General features: G+C 44.4%; 3 protein-coding genes across 10 annotated transcripts in view; all 3 read right to left on the bottom strand.

Annotated features, from left to right (window-relative positions):
• CARS1 (cysteinyl-tRNA synthetase 1) overlaps nt 1–7,723 on the bottom strand; it is a 34,387-nt gene extending 26,664 nt beyond the window's left edge. The window contains exons 1-2 of one of the 2 annotated variants that reach the window (XM_054275648.1): nt 7,623–7,723; nt 2,607–2,852 (exon numbers count right to left, since the gene is read on the bottom strand). In XM_054275648.1, the coding sequence (XP_054131623.1) occupies nt 2,607–2,852; nt 7,623–7,650 (274 nt within the window). In that variant the 5' untranslated portion in view covers nt 7,651–7,723. The remainder of the gene's footprint in view (nt 1–2,606; nt 2,853–7,622) is intronic. The other variant, XM_054275649.1, reaches the window with a different exon arrangement.
• A 4,424-nt stretch (nt 7,724–12,147) lies between these two features.
• LOC128936928 (tumor necrosis factor receptor superfamily member 23-like) lies at nt 12,148–18,852 on the bottom strand. The gene is made up of 6 exons (XM_054276221.1): nt 18,805–18,852; nt 17,451–17,541; nt 16,610–16,741; nt 16,370–16,481; nt 15,712–15,776; nt 12,148–15,085 (listed from the first exon to the last, which is right to left on the bottom strand). Exons 1-6 carry the CDS (start codon nt 18,850–18,852, stop codon nt 14,853–14,855), a joined length of 681 nt encoding a protein of 226 aa, XP_054132196.1. The 3' UTR covers nt 12,148–14,852.
• A 1,585-nt stretch (nt 18,853–20,437) lies between these two features.
• OSBPL5 (oxysterol binding protein like 5) overlaps nt 20,438–23,836 on the bottom strand; it is a 172,714-nt gene continuing 169,315 nt past the window's right edge. For all 7 annotated transcript variants that reach the window (XM_054275317.1, XM_054275318.1, XM_054275319.1 and 4 more), the window contains 3 exons: nt 23,428–23,545; nt 22,749–22,851; nt 20,438–21,783 (listed from right to left, as the gene is read on the bottom strand). In XM_054275317.1, coding sequence (XP_054131292.1) covers nt 21,648–21,783; nt 22,749–22,851; nt 23,428–23,545 — 357 coding nt within the window. In that variant the 3' untranslated portion in view covers nt 20,438–21,647. The remainder of the gene's footprint in view (nt 21,784–22,748; nt 22,852–23,427; nt 23,546–23,836) is intronic.

Genomic DNA, 23,836 nt, shown 5'->3' with positions numbered 1-23,836 from the left:
GATCCAAGTAGCAGTGAGGAAGAGGGTGCAAAAGCAAGAGCATGCAATTCAGGTAAAGTATTACCATGAGTTTTGAAATTTAATGAATCATTAATGAAGTGTTATGGCAGTCCTGGGCTTTTTGCAACACCACTGATTTTACTGTGATGGCACATCACGGATCTCACACAGAATTTGCAAAATATCTCCAGAGTCCAGAGGTGGTCTCTAGAGCCAATATTGACAGAGTATGTGCACTCAGGGTGAGAGGGAGAGCTGACAGAAAGGCTTAGAAAGAACCCCAGCTTTTTATCATGCATTGTTGCTAAGTACACAAGGCATTTCTGAACACACTCATTTACCACAAATATGCTCCAGTTCAGCAAGAGGCTACACTTTGCCATTAAAGAGAGTAGATAAAACCCAGGGTAATATTAGTGACAATATTCTTGAATTTGTTTTCTCCTAAATTTGTAAGAAGCAGCATAGTTGTTAAACTCATGGGGTTTTCTCAAAGAGAAGTATAGGCATGTGATTTGTCAGAGTTGCAGTTTGCTGTGTACTGGGCTGCTTACAGTTGTAATGATGTTAAACCAATTATCACATTAACTAGGCATGAAAGCAAACCAAGAAATTCAAAAATACAGCAAGTTTGCCAGCTTAATACACACAGCACTATGTTTAGGAATTCTCATGGTATGCATTTTAGCTGCAAGTAAAATATTACATAAACTATTTGTTTTGACAACAAAATTGCCTTTCTTATCCTGTGTCTCAGGGTGCTCTTCATAAACTCAGTTTCTCTCAATAGCTTCATATGCACATTTTGGCTGAAAACCTTCAAGTAACATAAACATTCACAGTATAAAAAATGTAATCTCTTCATCTTGCTTTTTTAGTAACTGCCCAAATAAGAAAAAAATATGTTAAGTGTAGTACTCTGTCTCACTTCATGGGACTTCATTTAACTTCCATGCTATGAATCCATGGAAATGTGTGTCCATTCTAAACATTTCACTGCATGAGGTGCTCCTGAACAGAACACCCCAAGTTCAAGAGCAGTCTCTCCATAACACAAGTCATACACCAAGGTATGGATTTGTTTACTCTTTGATTTACAAAGATTACTCTGGCATGCTTAATTGTGGCCAACGCTTCCCTCAGGGAAAGAAGCCTGTGTGGGTTAGCCTAATAAAAGATAAATCTGTAAAGCTTTCTTCAGTTACAACCACATGAACATAAGGAAAAACCCAGATACTGCACCCCATATTTCTCAGCTTGTGAGTTAGGTGTGTCACATTTTACCCACTACACAGGTGCCAAGGGCAAAGCAAAAGGCTGGTAAAATATTGGTAAGTTTGGTCAAATGCATCTCTGCCAGCCTACAGCCTTTCCTCTAGTGGAACTGAAGTTCATTTGCTCTAATCCACCATGGAGCTTTCTGCCACACCAAAAAAACAACAATGAAGCATTCATGGTCTAAGAAGCATGGCAGATTTGTGTGTTATTTTCATGGTGAACACTGCAGAACACCATTCCAGGATTCCTGAAACGCATCATGAAGATACAACCCTTCAGAAAGAGAGATTTAACAGTAAAGATTTCATGGTCAGGAAAATGGAAACCTTTTCTGTTTCTGCTCCACCCTGATCCATGGAACTCTACAGACAATCTGCAGTTGGTGGACAGATCTGCAACCAGAGCCAGGGGTGCAGCTGAGATCCCTTCTCTGCTGGAAGGAAATAATAACCAGCACAAACATTTGCAGGCACACACAACACACTGAATTTACTCACAGCAGTCTGATTTTAACTGCTGGTCTGTTAGGAATTGAGAACACAAATGAGGAGAGGTTGTGAGAAGATGGCATTGGAGCAATATTAGTTAACAACCATCAGCAAGAATGACAGACATGCATTAATTTGTAGGTATTGCAAGCACTATAAAACAGCTCTGCGTTGTTATTTTTCATTATTTCATGACTCCCTGAGCAAGGATCTCACTATAAGGCAATTAAATTAGTCTAGCTCATTGGGAAACAACTCAGGAGGGTGATGCAGCTCCCAAAAATGCCTGCCTATGCTTACACAATGACCTAGATTAACCAGTTAATACTTCCTCAAATCATCAGCATGCCTAAATTACCAAGGTTAAAAAAGAAGCCCAGACATTCTTTGTGAAGCTCAGTGTTAATAACAGTTAGAAGAGGAAGCATTCAGTTTATTGTATTGTGGATTTGTATATTATAGAACAACTATTTGGTCAATCTTGCAAGGAAAAAAGTAGACTGGGCAAATGTTGGTATTTCCAGGAAAAAGCCCAAACCCACATTCTTTTACAAACCAGAAGATAGCCAGCTTTTTAAAGAAAATACACACAATCCAATTCTGTACACTGAGGAACTTTAACTTGGAAAAAAAAAAAAAGTAACAGCTTTTACATCCAAATAGGTCAGGATCTATCAATTGCACAGTAACTGTATGCAAGAATAATGTTATGACTTTGAATACAAATTGATACTGTAACTCTTAAGGCGTGCAAGAGAGTATGAATGGGAACTTCTCGCAATAACAACCAACACAATGTCAGCTAGTCTACAACCTGCCCACCAGTTTCATATTACTCACTTGTTTGAAGTTTACAAGGCTCATTTTTGTCACTGCTGCCATCATAGATTGCTTCTATGTGTCTGTACCACCGGACAACATGGATATACTGGTCCACAGGTGGCCCCGAAAACTTTCTGAACACCTCCACATCTGCATGTGAAAATGTGAACCCCTGGATATAACTACGAGTGCTCAGGTACTCGTTCAGAGCCTTCACCCTGGCTTCCTCTTCACTAATGCTCAGAATAAAACTGTAGCTGGAAGCTGTAAAGAGAGGCACAGGACATTTGGTCAGCATTAAAAGAAGGAGATCCCATGACCAAAATATATCCTTATAACACACATCTCCCCCTGTAAATTAGCTCTGGCAACTGGCAAGAAATTTGAGAAAATTAGATTTAATACAAGCTCCCAAATAACTTTGTATTTCCTGTTAACAGGATTATGTTCATGTTGCCATAAGTTTGTGAAGACATCTTTCAAAGAGTGATAAGGACAAGAACACAGGTCTTTTTCATGAAGAATATAATCTACCAAAATTGGAGAAAATCCTTCACACAAAGCAAAACTAATCAGTCACTCTTTTCCATGCTGCTAAAACACTCATCCTGGCAATATTTAAATACGATTCATTTTATGCCCTGCAGAAAGGCTGTGAATATATCGACTGAACTTGAGCATGTAGTTACATCTTTGCAGGGGTGTTGCCTGCACACAGGCTCCCAGCACAATGCTCAGTTCCTCCTATTTGCTCTGGAAACTCACACCTTCAGCTGCTCCTGTATATTCCCATACTTCTCCCATGCCCCCTTCTCTCCTCAGGCACATGAATAATATCTAAAATGAGTAAAACCTACACAAACAAACAGAAAGGATATCAGACCATGGCCCTCTCTCACAATTTATTAATTCTGTGATTTCTTTGGTATATAGGCAAAGCAAGTTCAGTTATGTCTCCTCTGGACAAACACATGGACACAGAGGAAAGCTCTGTGTGTTGGTGAGGATGCTCCTTGGAAGAGCCAGGGGGCACAAAGCACTCTGAGGTTATGCTAGCACTGCCATTAGGCAAACCCAGCATTCACATTTTCCAGCAGTGATTCAATGTTTGTGGCTCTGTTCAAAGCACTGTACAAACATGAAGGCAATATCCTGCCTAGGGAGTCAGCCAGCAAGGTAACCCAAGCCAAGGTCACGTGCAGAGAAGTGAGAGAGCAGCAGGAGAGCACCTGTCCCTGCTCCCAAAGCACCTGTCCCACTCCCAAAGGAGTGACACACAAGTGTCACTCCTCACACTGGCAGGAACATCTCCTGCACATGGAGTTCCCAAAGCAGGGAGGTGCTCACAGAACACAGCTCCTGGAAAGGCAGGAATGAAAGGAGATGGGAAAGTGAGGGCCAGGAGAGAATGGGAGGGATGGCACAAAGTTTTTCATCAGTTAAAACTTTATGAACCATTTTCTGTACAGAAATCAATTATTAAAATATCCAACAGCAACTCAGGATGACAGGGAAGCGGCAGCTAGATATCAAGCATGTTTGTATTCAACTCTTTGGGGTATAAATGAGATATAGGGACACATTGGGAGAACTAATGTGAAAAAGGTGAATGACTTTAATATCTTTTGTGAATTTTGATTATTTTAAATTTTTTAAAATAACTATGAACAAAAGAAGACAGATCCATGTAAAGTATAAATCCTTCTCAAGGCCTATCCATGTAATTGCTCAGTACAAATAAGGAATACCAAGGAAATAATGGCTCATAACTCCACCTCATAGTTTGCCTTACCCAGCTGAATGGGATTCAGCTTTGGCTCACACAGTTAATTTACTATAATCTTTTCATGCTCCTAAATATTTACTGATGTTTATCAACACAGAACTTCACATGTTTGTACACATTAAACAGTTTGTAACAGTTCTGTTCATTAACAGTGGAAACCTAAGACTTGAACATGAATATTGTATACATGGAAGATATGAGGGAGAAGGCAAAAAAAAAGGTATTACAAGAATGATCTAGGTAGAAATGAAACTATATCTCAAAGAAAAGATCTTTTGCAAGGAAAAGCAACGCTCAATTTGCAAAGCATTATTATGGTTATTATGACCATTATTCACACATAGGGGTGCTAATGGGAAGCAAGTCAGTGTATCTGAAACAATGTAAGTGCTTTCCAACCACATCTGCAAACCAATCTAAAAGGGAACTTGCCCAAACTTACACACAAATACAACAAATATGACAGCACTCATACAAGCTAATTTTGGCAAGGAGAGGTAGCAAACACTGCCTGTGAATATTGGGACCAGCTTAGCACTGATAAGCCTAACAACTGAAACTTCTTTTATCAATCTTGGCACAGACATTAATACTTGAAATTAAAATGTTTGGCAGGGTCAGTGTCCCATTCCCAGGGTCCCAAATCAGTTTCACAGGCTGTGCTGAGCAAGTGACTGTGATAACTGTGAAGCCGTGGATTGCTTGTTTCAAGCAAAAGGAATCAGTGACAGCTGTCTATGTAAAAGTCTGTTCTGGTTTAATTGATATCATGGCTAAAAGAAGAACAGAAAATGTACAGAACCTGGTTTTCTGTGATTTCCATTCTACATCCTCAGTTCCCCCCATCTTGCAATTCCTTCAAATTCCTTCAATTCCTTCTTCATTAAAGACTCATACTGAAATATTTCACCTCCTAAGTGCTGCATCCTATTTTTCCATACCCTTCAGTATCCCCATCCTGCTGCACAGCTCCAGTCCATCACTGCCAAGTCTGCCAAAGCTGTGCAAGAGGCAGCCGCCCACTGTCAAATTGATGGATTAATTAATACCAATCAATGGATTCAAATGTACTGAGGGAGGAGGCCCAATGGATAAATGTACATCTGACCTGTTTTCCTTGTTGCTTTAGGAAAACAGCTAAGGAATTGCCCTTCTCTCTAACTGCAATTTTTTTCCATCCCCAAAACAGAACAGATGCAGTTGTTACTACTCAATTGCATCAGGAAGTGTCTCCTTGACAGCAGAAACACGAGAGTACTACAGAGCTGTTGCATAACACTGAGTTTTAACTCATGTGAACAGAATGAGCCATAGATATTGTATCACACAAGAGGAAACAAGCATTGAGCACGAGCACTGGAGAGGTAACAAAATAACCTTGAAAAATCAGAAGAATCGATGTCATCCAGTAGACAGTTCTTTCAAAAAAGTTCCACTGCAGAAATCAATTAATACAGTTCTCACACCATAACTACTGATGTACAACCCCTTTGGGTGATATAATTGTCACACGTTCCTCTTTCCATGCATGGAGTGCTTCAGAGACTTTTAAAGGACACTGGGAGTTTGTCTGAGAGACTGCAGCAACACACAGACTCAAAGGCACAGGACAGCTTCTACATTTTGTCTGCACATAAGATAACTTTTGAGGTTTAATCAAGACACATAATCCCCACAATATCAAATTTCATTGAAAATTTTCACTTTTATTAACTTGAGAATGAAAGCCTCTGCTCCTTGAAGGTGTTGGATGGCAAAGTAAATACAGGAAAGCCATACAGAAGGCAGTAAGCTAGCTGACACAAAACCAGGGATTTACTTCACTCCAGGGAAAAATAATGTTTCCTGGGCTTCCCTGAACCTGCTGACCTTGTCAGTCATAATTAGATGACAATGTAAATGTTCTGGGAATTCTGCAGAGGCATTCTCCAAAAAGAAATCTTACCCAATTCTGAACATTTTGAAATGTAACTTCCCATCCAACCTGGCTTTCACAAATTTAAGACAACCCCCAAAAGACAAATGTAACATTATTAATACAGCTCCAAACAGGCCATTTGTCATCCTGGCCAGCCACTCTGGTACCTTTGAAAAGAATTCCAACCATCTGCTCAGACAAGATGAATTCTCCTTTTCCATTAACATTTCACAAGAACCAAACCAATGCAGTGATTGCAGCTAATGCCAGACACAGCATGCACAGAGACAGAAAAACAAAGGACTTATCAAGATTCACACATAAGGAGCAAGAGGCTTTTAGATGAGCAGGGATTTTTAAGACTGGAGTATCCCACACCAAGGAAGAGCTTCTCAATCCTAGTCTTTTGAGCCCGGAAAGTTTCACTTCCACTTTTCCTGAACTGAAACTAAACATAACAATTGCAGATTCAGTTTAAAAAAACCCCACCCTAACAAACAGTACCTAAAGAGTTTCTCAAAGCGCACCTGAACTGAGCCTTTCTTGGATTTTTTCCCCCTAAGACACTGAAAAGACATCTGAAAAAGCTGATCCCTTGATGACAAGAAATGTTGCACTTTAGCGGGAATATTACATGAGATGAATAAAGATCAAAGCAACTTTCGGTTACTTTGTTGCTTTGTTAAAGAAAAAGGGGCAAAAAAATATCTGTATTTACAGATCCTCAACTGGAATGACAGAAATTTCCAACCCTTTACATACCATAATTGTATTTCATACTTGCATGACTGGTATGCCAAGCTTCCATTTGCTACAGTAGTGCGAAAAATTATAGCACTACCCCAGCCCTCCTTCCATATGGAAGCGAAGAGTACAACCCATCATTACAACACGAACCACAGAAAATGTCCGTAAAAGTCCAAAAGTTCAGGTGTGAGTTAGGGGAGAGCACCGATGGCTGGGGAAGGCATTGCGGGAGGCACGGAGACAGGTGGGAGCTCTGAGCGGCCACGGACCGAGCGCACCGAGCCGGGCACAGCCGCTCCCGGACGGCGATGACGAGGAGCTCCGATTGTCCCCACAAATCGCGAACGGCGGCACGAACCTCACCAGCACCAACCTCACACCCGCGGCGGGCACAGGGCAGCCGCAGCCCGCGGGACGCGCCCCCAGCGCGGGGCTCGGGGCAGCGCGGCCCCTCCGAGGGACGCGACCCCGCCGTGACAGCAGCGGCGCCGCGACCCCGGGCCCCGCCGAGCCGTGACAACGCCGGCCGCCCCTCGGCCCGGCCCCGCCGGGGGCCCGCGGCGCCGCTCGCCCACCCACCTACCGTGCTCAGCGCTGGCGGCTGCTGCCATCCCGGAGCTGCTGCTGCTGCTGCTGCCTCCGCCTGCCCTCGCTCCCGAGCTGATGCAACAGCGCGTCCGGAAGCCTCGCCCCGCCCGCACTACGCTACTTCCGACGGGCAGCCCTGCGTCACCCGGGCAACGGGCAGCGCCGCGCGGCCCCGCACGGCACGGAACGGCCCGGCCCCTCACGGCACCGCCCGGACCCACACGGCCCCGCACAGCACTGCTCGGACCCACACTGCCCGGCCCCACACGGCACTGCCCGGCCCCACACGGCCCCGCACAGCACTGCTCGGACCCACACTGCCCGGCCCCACAGGCACTGCCCGGCTCCGCACGGCCCCGCACAGCACTGCTCGGACCCACACTGCCCGGCCCCACACGGCACTGCCCGGCCCCACACGGCCCCGCACAGCACTGCTCGGACCCACACTGCCCGGCCCCACACGGCACTGCCCGGCCCCACACAGCACTGCTCGGACCCACACTGCCCGGCCCCACACGGCACTGCCATGCCCCACACGGCCCGGCCGGGAAATGACCGCCCAGGGCATCGTGCCAACGGAGGAGTCCCCGCTCCGAGCAGCGCCGCCCGCCTTTCCTTAAATAGCCCCAAGGATGGAGGCGCCGCCGCAGAACAAAGTCCCAGAGCCAGCTTCTGTCTGAGCCACTGTTTTATTGCTGTGCTTCAAACACAGCGGTGCCGAGCACTCCGATACAACACAAAATGGTTTCGGAAACTAAAGCATCGCAGTACGCAAAAACAGCAGCGGACTCCTGGTACCCGCCCGCAGGTTGGGACAGCACTGTCACAAACTAAGGGATGCCCCAGCTCCTGGCTCCGAAGTGGGCATCCAGCACTTGTGTTTAATATTTTATGACTCAGAGGTAGGAAGGTCATGTAAACATGAAAAAAACCAGAGGTATTACATCCCTTCCGGCTGTCTCCATGAGCTGAGGAGGCTAACTCCATTTCTACCAACAGTTCCTGACATCCTCATTTAAGGAAGTCTGAAGACACACATATGTACACAGGAACATTTTTGCAGTTCCTCATAAACATTAATCTTCAGCTCCTACTTACAGTGTTACGACTTTTTAAAGTGTTTAATACACTGTAATAAACCTTGGTATCTATGTGCCTCAATGCATCCAGTAGATAAATAATACATTGCTTCTTTCCCAGTCTCTTTTTCCAGATGAGAAGCATCTGATATGATTGTTCTTCTCTATTATTAGGAAATTTAGATATAACTTTATCAATATAATTTTCCTGTAGAAGAGTTCTCATAAGCTGCTTCCACTGTTGTGGTGGTACTTCCTTTGTAAAGACACCAAAGGTCTTTCTCAGTTCTGCAAGAAGAAACACACAACACACATCAGCTTGGACTTTAAAACACAGGGTTTTTTTTTTCCATAGCTCACACACATACTTTCCCCTTAATTTTCAGCCAATACCTGCACAGACCAAACAGCAGCAGCAGCAAGGCAGCTGGGTTTGGCACCTAAGAAGCAGCAGGACAAATAAGTTTTCTATTAAGTGGTCTTGAAAGTAGCTAAAGGTATTGGTGCATTCTCAGTAGTGGTCTCCTAAGGCAGGACACCATCCACTGTCTGGTTTTGAGGAAGGCTTCATTGGCTGGCATGTTCCCTTGGCAGGGCTATTGAAGAGGAAGTTTTAACTACTTCATCATGCTGCTGGCACAGGTTGGCCACACCAAGACCACCACAAGCAAAACCCATCACTTGGACATCCAGCACAACAATTTTCTGCCTACAGGAGGGTGTATGGAGGTTTGATGTGCTCTTCCACGTGAGAAGACATTTGACAGAGAGATCTCTCACTCTGACCTACACCTCACTCAGTAAAGCAGAGTGCACTGCTGCAATGCAGACTCGTTTTAAAACTTTTTTCAAAAATTGGTACCATTCTTAAAATCATGACTGTGCTATACTCCCATGCAGAAAAGTCATGCTCCAAAGTAGAACAGTTCACCACAGGGATTACAAATGCAGCAATAATCCTGTTTCAGCACATTTTACAATAAACTGGAAGCCTTATAGCTCTAAGCAATATTCATTAGCCTCGTTATACTATTCCGTAAGTAGACTGAAGTCAACAGGAAATAAAACCAAATTCCAAGTACAGCCAATTTATGGGATACTTACCACATTGAGAGAGATCTTTAACAATTATCTGATTTGAATGTCATATCTGTAATACAAAGTTGGACCATTACTCCAACAAATCAGGGTGTTTCACTCACTATTGTTTTTTACCTATTTGACAACTTGCTTTTACATCACACACAGCAAAGAGGGGAAGGAAAGCAGATTTCAGAGCAGACCTGAAAGTACTGGAGTAAAGAAAATTGCATTGTGAAACAAACACGTTACTGGCTCCAAGGCAACATTTGCTGCTATCACAAAACAGTACCTTCTGTCAGGGAGGTCAAAGAGGCAGAGTAAATTAAATGAGGGATTGAAGGTTTTTTCCCCCAGGCTACCACTTCCCATACTTCCTATTACATCTTTAAGGGAAAGTTTCCTCTGTTGTTTTGCTGAAAGCTCTGGGAATAGTTACGAGCTCAAGTAAAGGGATACCTATATTAGAGAAAATGCAATGATCATTTCACACACGTACACTTATCTTACAATTTGCTGGAGTTCCACTTGGAACCTTAGATAGGGCAGTCTTCTGAAAAGCAGAATTCTGCACAGGTTTTGCTGCCAATGAGGACTTAGCAATCCTCCTCAACCACACTGTCATACAGCACTTCCAGCTCCTGCATGGGACAGTGCCCTGCTCAGAAACCACACTATTTTCCACTATTTTCTTCTGGGGGAAGAAAAGGAAATACTTGAAGCTACCAGATGTCAGAGACATAAAAGAAGAGCTGATAATTTGGCAAAGTAACAGCCTTTACAGAATTAGACTTCAAATGTGCAAGAGATGATCCGAAGTTTCCCTCTTTTGCCTCACAACCGTCACAAGGACACACACCAAGACGCTGAAGACCCTGACTGGAGTTCTGGTCTGGCTGAGGTGGGTGCTTGCCAAGGGATTGTCCACAGGTGTGCTTGCTGTGTCACCACGGTACCCTGCTTTGGGCAGGGCCTGACAAGGAGCAGCTCACTCTGTGCACTTACACCTGCTGCACAATACCCACTCACCACAATAGCCCCTGGATTTCCCCACCTCTTGGCCAGATGCCACCCGCTTTAGAGGAGGACTGACTTTCTGAGGTAACTTTGGTGATCCCGCATGGAAGATCCCTCATATGCCACACGATCACCATCAAGGATGGAGATTGAAGCCCCCCCCAAGGACTGAGACCCTTAAAGTTTTAACACAGGGGTGCTGGCCTGTCTGAAGCAGGATGTCTGCCAGGTGTTGCCTACAGGCGTGTTTGCTGGACCAAGACTGGTTTCCCATAGGACCCAGTCCTGAAACAATGGGTCCTGCTCACTGCTGGGACTGAATTGTCCTGTTCAGAACTGGACTGTCTGTACTTGTTCTCAACGACTTATTCTCCACTGTCCTGTACCTGTTCCCTCGACATAAGACTATAAAAGACCCAAAGACTTTAAAATTCTCCCCAACGTGACAAGATGGATCTATTGGCTGGACCATGAGGATTTTGTCTCTCTGTTGGCAGCTAGTCCCCCCCTTCTTTTTCTCTCTCTATCCTTTATCTAACCTTTCTAATCCTTCTCTCACATTTGCTAAGGGCATTCAATAAAAGGTGCACTTGTTTTGATTAATACTGAGAGTCCCCTGCTGTGTGTCTTTTGCACTCTGAGATTAGTAAAACAAACCATCACAACCCCCACTTGTACTAGCAGATCGTGACAAAATGTTTTCAGAGCCTGACTCTCCACCTCCCTGGCTCTTCTGCACCCACCAGACTGCAGGGTAAGGCACACAAGCTGCCTCCACAACAACCACAGGAAACTTCTCCTCATGTTCTTACTGATGAGGATTGCTGCTTGCTCCTCTCTAGGTACAGAAGACAGGTACTGCTCCTAAGACAGGAGGGAATTAAACTGCCTTGCTGCACCTGAGATGACTTAACAGCACCAGGGGCCCAAGGCTATTGCTGTGTCAAGGCTGATGCTCAGAATTGTTGCCAAGTAGCCTGTCAGCTCCATGGCAGTGCACTACCTTGGGTTGTCTGTGGCTGGATTAGGTTTCCTGGGGGGTTCACAAACTATAATCAGTTGAAAGAAGCAGGTGAACACCCATGTACATGGCATAGTTTTTGTGAGGGGAGAAGGAGGGAAGCCAGCAAGAAAGGCTCTCTTCATTTCTGGCATTGCCAACTCATTAAACAAGCATAGCCAGGGAGTACAGCACCAGGTCAGCATGACCAGTACAAGCACAAAGCAGAGGAGCAGGTCTCACGTGACAGGTAGTGCTAAAGCTGGCAAGAGTTAGGAGTATTTGTTTATATGTGGAAAATGAGGATGAGGAGTTACTGTTCGGCCCCTAAGACTTGTGTTTATTAAGGTACAAGCCCTTTGTAAGCATAAGCCAGCATGCTTTCTGTTTGCTCAGTGACAGTGACCCACAGGTGACACCACCCCATGACCAACATGCATAAGTGGGGATGTGAGGGGGAACCCCCCTACATATGACACAGATAGTTGCACATCATTTTCACTGAAACACTTTCTGTTTATGGGTATAAGCACACTATAGAAGTTGATCTTATTTATACAGGATAACGCTTAAACAGGAAAACAAATGACTGAAAGAGCACTGTCTTTTGTTCCAAAACCCAGCATCAGCTATTCAAGTATCAGCAGCTGTTGGGGGCATTAGTGCTGTATGAATTCACTGGTTCTTTGGGAGGGAGGGTGTGTGGGTGCCAAAATACTCAGTCTCAGGCCTGCATCAGTGGAACTCTCCTTAGCAAAGAAGCTCTTACAGCAGCACGGGCACTCCAAGTGCAAGACTTTGCATCTGCCTGTGACAGCTCTTACATGAGAAACAAGTGGCATTGTGCACCAATTTGTAACTGCATCATTCTGCAACTATTTTATTGAAATTAAAGACATGTTATATTTGCTATTCCTATGCTACAGCATTTTTTGACCAGGTTTTTTGTCACGTTTCTTCATCAGCTTCTATAAATAGGTGAAGTGCTGCAAATCTGGCCAGGGCATGAGGGGAGATACAACCCAACAAAAAACCTGGGGTGTTTCACATATTTGAGCCACTTATGGACCTTAAAAAAGAAAAAGAGCAGAGTTTAGGGTGAGCCTTTGAACATCTCTTTCAATTCTGTTTCTTCAGTCTTCAAGTATTTTTAACATAATTAAAATGCATTTAATTACTCAAAATGTCTACTTAGTAACATTAGACAAGAGTGCATACACTGGGTGGGTAATGCATTGGTGAAGGACAAGAGAAGCTCCAGGGAGAAAAAAAAAAGTGCTGTACACACACTGAGAACAGTATGGATATTCTTCCTAGTTGCTCATCAAGACTAACACTTGTTTTGTAAAACTAAGACTGGGCTCATTTTTGCCTTGTGGTGCTGGTAGTGATGTAGTTTCTAACTAGAGAAGTTAAAGCCACCTTGTATTTACTTCATCCAGCCTTGTGTTTGTCTTGCAGAATGCTGGACTAGCTATAGGTTTTTTAGACTCAAACAGTAAAGTTCTGAAATGGCATTTGGATGCCAGGGTATATATACCCAGCTTCAAGCTGGAACAAATGCCAGCAGCCAGTCTCAGCTGGATAAACCCTTTTCAGGGATGTACTTTGAGACTGGCATGCTCTGAGCCATGAACTCCTCCTCCTTTGGGACTGCTTAGGACCAAGAATTCAGACTGTCAGGTCCTGGTCTGTAGCTTGTGACATGAGCCCAGAGGCAGGAAGACTCAATCACTTAGTGGATCAGGAGTGGTTAAGTCTTATGAACTAATAATTTGTAGTCACAGTGCAGTGAGAGCTGGAACCCCACCATGCTGCAACACCAAACAATAGCTGCCATCACATGGGAAGCAGCAAAAAATAAATTAATTGGATCAAGGTATCACTTGGAGACAGTCTGAAGTGAAAACTTGCAGCTAGTCCAAGTTTTTTCCCCACTTCCAAAGCATCCTGGTCACAGGCTCTGAAGTGTTTTCCAGTATTGACAAGGAGACACCAGCAGCTATTGAATGCATCAGACACTTGCTAATTGATTTCTGACCTTGCATGAATCACAACTTGTTGCATCACAGGAACACATCCTAGCAGAGATCTACAGTGAGACAAACATTGAGAGCTGTGTGTCAGGTACAATTAGGCTGTGAGCAATTAGAGATTAAACACTGGGTCCATCACATACTTACCAGACGCCCCTCTATATCTTTAACAGTTGCAGCAGCTGGAAAAAAAAAAAGTGTCTGAGCAATTTATAAGAATTGCAGCAACTTAAACATGGCTGAAATCACACAAGACTTATACACAATAGAAACTTTTGTAACACAGACAAAGCTTTTAAAAGCCATTTAGTTTCTTTGACCGGTCATATATTTCATCCCAGTACAACCCTTAGCAACAACACAAATACTGTGCCTTAATACTGCTTAGCAAAATGAAGACTACAAGATGCTGTTTGACTTTTAAGCCACTTCATCCTCTACTCCAGCTTTTGTTTCTCAGAATTTTCGTAGGCTATTGCAATACAGAAGGCAGAAATTGTCTTTACTGCAATACAATCAGTAAGACATGATTTCAACAAACCCAGCACTTAAGATTCATAATAGCTTTCAGTATTATTTCAACCATGCTAGTAGCAAAAATACTTTGAAACACAATAGTAGAAATAGAAGTTTCCAAGGAAAACAGCTCAGTTTCCACTACAAAATAAATTCACACAGTACTTACCAACTTGAATATTCACATTAAGAGGTTCAAATTACTAAAGGGAACCAATTTGTACCAAAAAAATCTCCACAACCAAACACAATTAAAGGAATTAGTGATCTAATTAGCTGCTACTTTTTGCCCCATGCACCTGAACCCCCACACAGGTTTTTCCTCTTTGCCAATGCAAGGCAAGTTGATTGGAGAAGTCCTTTTTAAGGACCTTATGATAATCTTGCTTTGAAGCAGAGGCATCTGTCAGCAAGATAAGAAAACTCATAGTTAAGGATTATGCATTTTATTTACCAAGCAAAACTACTCTTCCACTTTACTCATTTGCTAATTTCAATCACACACAAAATAAACTAGAGCTTAAACAGGTCCCTTGTGAGGCAATACAAGAACCAGGGACAGCCCTAGTGCATGCTTTGCCCAGCTGTGGAAAGCAAATTTCATGGATAATAATCAAGCAGTTACCTTTATCACACTTCAGCTTTTTAACAAGAACAACAACAATGACGACGAGGAAAATCAAAGTAGCTGACACAAGCACCGGAATAAACCAAACACGTTCTTCCTTCACTGCAAAGTAAGGGAAAAAAAATTAGTACTGAAACTGTCCCCCCAAAAGATGTTCCTTGCTGTCCTAGAGAAAAACCTAAGCCCAGAACTAATACAACAACCCAGACAGTTTTTCCTGGGAGTCTTATGGACTCATTGCCCTGAACATGTGAGCACTTGTTTGCACTGCACGTCGTGCTCCCAAAGGCATCAGAGAACTCTGCAGAGAGCTGCAACGCAACTTCCACAAGGTTTTATGGAGAGACACTTAAGGGGAAACAAGTATGCAAAAGAGGATAGCTAGCTTTGGGTGCTGTAGCATGGACAGTGAGCATTCCTAGCAGAAGAGGAACCCACTCCAGGCACAGTAAACATCTTCACACTACCCAGAACTTTCAACTGGGTCACCCTTGCAACTTGAAGAACCCTGGCAACACATGTAGCTTTTCACCAAGTGAAACTCAAGGTGGCTTATCCCAACAACCCCTTTGAGAACTTGTCTTTAGCAAATAACTCCCAGACTAAAAGGCAGCTGCTCTTAAGTACATTACAGCAGTTGAAACCACTGCTTTACAGACTACTCTGGTGTTATTAGCCTGAAGCCACGGACCCAACAAACCAAGGTGAGTGGGATTTGTGTAACAGACCTTGATTAGTTAAGCCTAGTTCCATGGTATCGGTGGAATTCATGATTTCTTTCCCATCCAGATGCCTGAAGTGGAGGGTAACAGAACATTGTATCAACATTTCCAGATCAGTACATAGCTCTGTCCGGGCATGATTCTTTTTCAGACAGAGCTCAGAACTATGAATGGAACATGCATAAACTCTGATAGAGGTGTACCTTTAAACAATCCAACAAAACTGCAACATAAAATAAAAGCAAAGCAGATAAAATTCACTTATGTTAGCGTCTAAGTGGGGGGGGGGGGGAACCAAGCCACAGAGTATAGGCATTATTCATGCATGGTTAGTTGCCTTCAACATGTAGTTCTACATACTAAAATTTTAAGCTGGGTGCTAGAAAATTCATTCAAATATATGTTTCTGTGGAAATACCAACATGAACACATGAAAAATGCCAATTTACAGCCATAAGCAACAAGCACAATCATACCCAAGTCCACGTCTTTCTAGGTCTCAACATCACAGGTTTTGACACCTAAAATTTAAATGCATGAATAATGCCATTTGGCTTCAGGGCAGTTATTTACAGCCTGATGACATGTGTTAACTATTGGTACAGATTGGGCCACAGCTCTAACATTCCCCAGAAGGAAAATAGCAACTTATTCTCAAACTTACTCTTGACTGATTCTCCGACATATTTCACAGCCCTCATCTTCACAGAAATACCCTGGTTTGCACTGGCATTCAGCATTCTGTGTCAGGGTACAGGGTCTCAGAGTTATCTGATCTAAAAATAAGTTAGCAAGTGCAAAGATTATACTCAGGCCATAAAGGTGATTTACTTTTACGTTCAATATGCCCAGTGAAGATCAGGTTTTTCACATTAAAAAGGGGGAAATTGTTAAGGTTTGCTACCTTCTTTGCACTGTCTGCAAGCCAAGCAGTGCTCCAAGCCGTTGGCATGGGCAGTAAAGCTTTTTCCTTCCTTGCAAGGGTCACATTTTCCTTGCAAATGTGAAGTATTGCAGTGATCAGCAACAAAGCTACCTGTGGAAGAAGAGAACTGGCAGCAGCAGCAATCTTGGGATCTTTTGACAGACAAAGGGCTAAACCTAGATATTACAACACAAATTTCTGAGAAAGGTTCAACTCTTCCTTGCAAATCAATCACATGCCCCACAAACCAATAGGTACAGAAGAGTCAGGAGGCACATTTACAATTTGCCACTCAGACAGGGAGAGGGGCAAAACGAGGCGTCCAGCAAGGCAGGAAGGATGAGTCACTGCAGCAGGCAGGGAGCCTGTGGATGGTGCCATTGCTGAAGGAAAGGGGCAAGCCCAGGGAGAGTTGCTTTCAATAAACATTTTTTTTCTCCTTTGTGTGAATCCTACCAGTAAGCTTCTGATAATAATGAGAGGTTTCTTCTCAGTGCAAAACTTGTTAGCTCTGCACACATTGAGCAAGGAGAGGAGAGCAAAACCATACTGAAGCTTTGCCTACAGACACAGAAATATCAGAATTCTCCTAGGCCTGTTCTTTGTATTAACTAAATCAATTAACTTCAAAAACTTTATCCTCAACCACAAGCAAAAGCATCCTCTCCTAGTCACCGCCTGTTGCAATAAGGGGCTCCACTTCAAAATGGAGCCCAGCCTTTACAGCACCAAGAAGTCCTCACGGCTCCAGCCAGGCTCACACTTTCCCAGCACGCAATGTAGGAAGCAATTGCTATCAGCTGTAACTGCTCAGTCTTACCTGCTTCACAAAACACACAGCAGTGATCTTGATGGGAGTACTCTCTCTCCCCACAGTTCGCTCGGGCTCTAGGCATCGTCAGTAGCACAACCTACAGCGGAGGCAAACAGGCCTTTTGAGTGAGTCATCTTGCATGGACATGATAACTATCTTGGGGAGATTAACTTGTAAAGACGTGGAAACACGTTCAGAAATTTATGGGAAGCCACAGAGAAAACCCAAACTAATTTCTGCTAAGTGCTGCTCACAGCAGTAATTGCCATCACAAAGCTGGGGTTAAGGCAGCACCGTGCTGCAGCTGATGGGCTTTAGGCAACAGTTGCCACACGTTCCTGCCTCCACATAAACTTTTGTTTTCTTTCCACTATCTCACTACAGTTGAACTGCAGACGCCAAAGTTTTTACGGCGTGCAAGGGATTAGTTTCTTCCTTCCCCCATCCTTTTAATTCGTCAGAATCAGTGCTAGTCTCGCTCCCGCAAAATTGAGGAAACGCCCCACGGACTCCTCGGACACGTCTCACTGGCTCGAATCTTAGGCAGAAGTCGAGTCATTAGCAATACTACAGGAGCATCGGGAATGATTTTTTTTTAAGAGGAAGAAAGGTGCAGACCGCGCACTACTGGGCAGGGCTCCCCTGTAACCTCTCAGTGCCGGTATATCCAAGCGCTTCCAGAGAGGTGAGCGCACGCCCGGCCCCGCTGAGTCACCTCCTGAGCAGCCTCGCACACGGAGAGAAATCCTCTAGAGCAACAGCGGGAGGGGGGGAAGAGCAGGCCAGCACTCCGAGCCAGCATGCCGAGCTCCCCGGCACTGTCATCAGCGGGCATCGTCTCAGCTAAAACCAAGAGGGTCCCGCTCTTTAAACTCTCTCCTCGGTAGACTGAAAATCTTCCCCCTAACTGTGGGGGGTGAGAAAACTCCCAGTTTCACACTTAAACAACCCGAGGAGTATTAAAGAACTCACTCCTGACTTGTAACTTTTATTTTTTCTCTGAGGAGAGAGGGAAGGGCAGCAGCGAGTGCGATACGAACAGACAGGGAGATGCGGTACCTTCCTTGAGGGCGCTGGCTTCATGCCAGCGGCGCTGCCATAACTTTCCCTAGACATCAAACACGAACAAAAAGCTCAAAAAAGTTACCAAAGTCTCTTAAAGAAGAAAAGTACAGAAAAACCCAAAGGCTCCTTCACGCTAGAGCAGGAGGAAGACTTTTTCCGCCTCAAAAGCCAGGATTTAAGTTCTGGCTGCGGACGGCTGCGAGCCGCCACTCGCGGCAGGCAGGTGCGGGGCAGAGAGCCCCAGCGGGCACTTAGCAGCAGTGGGACATAGAGCCCCAGCTCCCACGGCACTTACCAGCAGCAGCAGCCCCGCCGCTCGCCCGGCTCCCATGATGGTGCCCATCGCTCTGGGCTCGTCCCGCGCCGCCGCCGCCTCTTATACCCGGTGCGGGGGCGGAGCAGGCGGGGCAGCGGCTCTCGGGCCGTCCTGCTCACTCCGGCAGAAGGTGCAGTTAATTGCCGCAGGTGCTGAAGGGCTGTCCACCCTGATCACAAAAGCAGCGGGAAAGGCTGCGAGGAGAAATTTCCCAATATGGCGCAAACGAAGTGCATAACTGGGCTTTTCTCACGTTTCTCCTCAGTAGTTGTTCTTCCCCAGAAAAATAACGTTTCTGGCCATGATTTTCCTCAAGAATACTTTTCTTTTCCCATATGCATGTAGGAACATTCACCTCCAGACTGTTCAAACTGGATTAAAATTAATGGCACAAGGATTCATAGGCTGTTCCTTTTTGGATTAATTTTTAATCCTCTGTGACAGCAGCCCTTAAATGTTGGAAACTCTTCCTCTGCTGATGCTGAATTAACTTGTTGATAGTTTCTTTCACTGAACTGCTGCTCTTGTGGTAACAATGTTTATTTTACTCAACTGCAGTTACAAGTCCTAGTGCAATCCCTGTGGGTGCTCAGTTTGGTAAAACGGAAATTATTCAAACAATTTCCTGCATTCATATTTACACCTACTGAAGGCTTTCTGCTCAGCACTGCTTCTCTTTGGTTCTGGGCTTGGGCTGTTTGGGTTTTTTCTGTTGTTGTTTGGTAACCATTCCCCAAAGCTGGGATACAGTTGTACCCAAGGGATGCAAACAGTCCTACTGACGTGGAGAGGCTCCTATCCTTAACTCAAAACACATGCTCCAAAACCAGGATGAGAGTGATGAGGAAGGCTGTGCTGACAGGCCAGAGATGTGCTGACTTGCTGAAGCATTCAAAGGAGATTAGGGCATTTGTTTGCACTGCTTTACATCCAAACACTTGGATACATCCAAACAGGAGCAAACACTTTGAAGCTGCATAGGGAACTTTGCACAGCCTGGAAAGCAGAGGCAGTGCCCTCTCACTGAGTTTTACACCACATGTGGCATGGGTCTGACTTCCTCAGAAAGAGTGACTAGGATGACATCCTTCAAAAAGGCACCCAATCTGCATCAATAATGTTGATATTCTCCAAGGTTGTTTCCTCAAGGATGAAGGATGCTTTGGTTTTCTGGAGACTTTTGCTAATAACAAAGGCACTCTCACCCCTTAACATTTGTGATCAGTTTCCTGAATGTCAGCTTACATATGCTGGCTCTTACCCTGCCTGTTCATATCAGAGAGCTGCAGTTCTCTCTGTGGAACAATCTATTCCCTATCCTCAAGTCCTTGATATAAAGGTTTCCTAAGTCCAAGATAAGTTTGTACATTTGCATGTACAAAAGTGAAAATCACGGGAACCACTTCTCTTTCTGTGGAAGTTGCTACAATAAGAAGACAATTTCAGACAATTTCAGCCAGAGTGGTATCAAACTGCTATTGCCATTCTAACTTATGGCCCAGGTCTGATATTCTTAGAGGCAATTTCCCGCAGATTTTCATCTAGAAAGTAATTTACTTTTAAAATACTATCAAACACAAACCCAAAAATAATTTGTCAGATAGACTGCCACTGAAAGTTGTGTGTAGTTTTATTTCAACATATCAAGCACAAACAGGTTTCCCCTAACTGGGGAATATGACAAGGAATGTACTTAAAAATTTGGAAACATTTACATTGAAAGATAGCCCAGACTGGCACCACCACTAAGTATTTTAAGGCTGTATATATAGCAGTACTTACCACTTGGAACTACTTCAGGCCAGAAAAGAAAGGCTTAGTATTGTCTGCAGTCTACAGAAAATATTGCAAATCTTTAAAAAATGGTGTAAAATAGGAAGACTATTAACAGGGTTGAACAATTCAGTGGCAAAACCCTCCCTCTTTCCTGACCTTTGACAATAAATGTGCCTAAGACCGAACACACGTACACCTACATCGCTCCCATCCTCCTCACCTATGCTGGGGCAGTGGATTTCTCTCTACAATGCTAGTGTGTGATATTATAAAACAGCCATATAGCAAATAATAACAAGAAGAGTAAGTGACCAGGTTTTACAAACAGGCGTGCGTGTCTGACATCACCCTCGAAGGGCCAGACCCAGGACACCAGTCAGCTCCGTAACCAGACGAGGAGCTTTCACTGGATACTTCCCATTTCCCAAAGCAGAATGGCTCTAGGAAATTGTGTATATTTACAGTTTCTGTGGAATGGAAAATAAAACACATCCTGAGGTCCCATTCTGCATGGGCTGACTAAACAGATCATGACTTAATATCCCAGGGCTGGATTTTTTGGACAAACATCAACTCCCTCCTGTAATTAAAGGCAGCCGGACAGGCACCGTGGACATCAGTTCCATACAGCTCCCCAACTGCTCTTCCTCACTCCTGGAGCTATGACCCAGGCCACCGTGACTTTTCCAAAATGTTGAGGTGATTACCATTTTGGGGTTACCAATACTGCTGGGTAATTATTAATTGCATCAGAAAATGACAAAACATAGAAAACAAATTGCACAATTAAAGCTACATTTGGCTTCAGCATTAAGGCCCATACAGGTTAAGAGGTCCTTGAAGATGTACATGTAAAAGGCAAAAAATGACATAATCTGCAGGAACAAAGTTTTGCAGGTTCCTAGATCCCTTTTTAACCTCGTTTTTCCACTTCCTTCCACCTCTGCCGTGTTGGTTCTAAAGTGCTTTGGTGCCTCACTGGGCTCCTTGCGCGAGTGGCCCCCTCCTCCAGCCAGTGATCATTATTGCTGCCAAATGTAGTGATTTTATTTGAAGACATAATTAATGAAGAGTTGACACGTAAGAAAGATGCAGAGGAGAAACCAACAGCGAGAGTCCAGGAGGAAGCTTTCCGAAGAGGCCTTCCTGTGGAAGGACTTTTTGTTCAGAGCGCTGAGGTTTCTGCAAAAGAAAGCAACATGATTATTTGTGTGTTGGAGAGAAGTGTGCCTTCACACACGTGTGCACACCACGAACTTCCCCACCAGGAGGGAACCCTGCACTTTGGTGACACCCTCAGGGGTAGAGCAGTGTGCTCCCCCCGACTTTGCCTCCCTTTTTAACAGGAAGATTAGTGTTTCTGGCTGCAGCTGGTTGGCATGGGAAGGGCACAAACCCCAAGAAATCTCTTCATCCAGCACTCACTCATAGCCCTGTGAGTTTAACCTGTGCCCTAACCTTCCCAAACCTGCCCTGGACACCCCCAGGAACTGCAGCGAAGCTAACAGCATATCACCAATGACTCTGGCATCCAGAAATGGTAGGCTTCATGTGTGATCCCACCTCACTGAAGCTTTGGCAGGGCTGGATAATACTCACTCCTCACACAGAGAGGAACCAGCAGGGCTCCCTGCAGCTGAAGTAGCAGTTAATTCCTCCCCACAGGAGTCTGCAGGGCAAAGCCCACTGTCAGCAGCAGATGTGTTTACTTTTTCTTTTTCCTTCAGATGGCAACCAGCAATTTGTACAAAAAACTGGAAATTAGTGCTTTTCTCCATGGAGCCCAGTTTTTCAGAACACATACCGTACAAACTGAGGAAGTTCCTAACATGCTGGATCAGAAGGCCACACATTCTGCCTGGCAGAGATTTATTTTTAGCCAGGGCCTGGTCCAGTCAGGAGTACCGTGAGCTGAGTAACATCCTGAGGGTGATACTTTTTGCTCAGAAAGGGACTCTTAAGAGGAAGTTAACTGTTTCAAGCAGAGCCTGGGTTTGTCTTTGTGGTATGATAAGTGGTTAGTTTATCTGCAACAACTTGAACTGCACTCCTGCAGCTCACACTCTAAAGACCACAGTAAAGAGTTAAATGTCACACAGTTATTTTTAGCCCATTAAAATCATTGTTTGATGACAGCAAATGGTTACCTGTGTATGTCCTGTTGGGCTTTCTGTAGCGATAAGACAGCTGAGTGAATTTCCTTCAGGTGGTTCATTTCTTTCCCACACTGAGCGCACAGGCTTTCAAACCCTGTGGCAAAGTATTGAAGGACAATTATGTTTTGCATCACCATTCTGGTGGTAGGGAAACACAACACAGCAAGTGGGTGGCTGTGAACTAATTGTCACTGCTAGGGGGGACACTTTCAGGAGGAAACATGGGGAGGAGACAGGGAACAGAATCTTCCAGCCAGAAGATCCAGGTCACTCCTGTGACTCTGGGTCAGGGTGCTTCTCAGTCAACTCTAAGGAAACAATGCTCCTCAGCTCAGGGGAGGAGAGAGGAGTGCTCACAACTGCTCACCCTCTCAAACATTCAAGGTCATCTCTAACAAAGGCAGAGAAAAGAGAGAGAAACACAGCCTGTTTCATGTGTGTTGATTGGAATGTCACTGTATTTTTCCAATTTTCCAGAAGTTGGGAAATCCTTGTTGTAAGGCAGAAACAGCACATACAGAGAACAGAAAAGCAGAACATTCCCTGTGCTGCCCGTGGGCTGGTGGCCCATGGTATTAACTGGGCTGGGAAATGTCCCAGGGCTGGCTCAAGAATTAAAGTACCAAGGCAAGAACATTAAAGCCTAACCCAGTGACACCCAGATACTTGCCATCATCATCTGAGAGCTCCTGCACTGACTCTGGCGTTGAACAGCTGCTCTCTGTGTTCTGGCTGTGGTTGGAAGGCTGATCACTGGTTTTGCGGCGCCTGCAGTCTTTGGCTGACCTCTGGATAAAACAGGGATTAGATGTGACTCAGTCTCTATCACATTGAAGAGGTGTGTGATTGCTTTAAACAATACAAATTTGGGGTGCTGGGAAATAAGTGTGAGGTTGTGAAGTTTGATTGCTTTCTCAGCAACTCCTAGTAGTGGACTCTGGCAGCTACTTAAGGATATTATACATGTGCCTCATACAGGAGCATTTCCCCAAGTGACAACATTCTTAAGACACCTATCCAAATTATTCTTCTTGTAGCTTTAACTGACACATACTATAGATGAGCCTTACAGTTCCTTT

Source organism: Melozone crissalis, unplaced genomic scaffold, assembly GCF_028551555.1.
Source record: "Melozone crissalis strain CALT ecotype California unplaced genomic scaffold, PUWL_Pcris_2 ptg000018l_1, whole genome shotgun sequence".
Classification (NCBI taxonomy): domain Eukaryota; kingdom Metazoa; phylum Chordata; class Aves; order Passeriformes; family Passerellidae; genus Melozone; species Melozone crissalis.
Note: the sequence above shows the minus strand (reverse complement) of the source record. Positions and strands in the feature narration are given on the sequence as shown.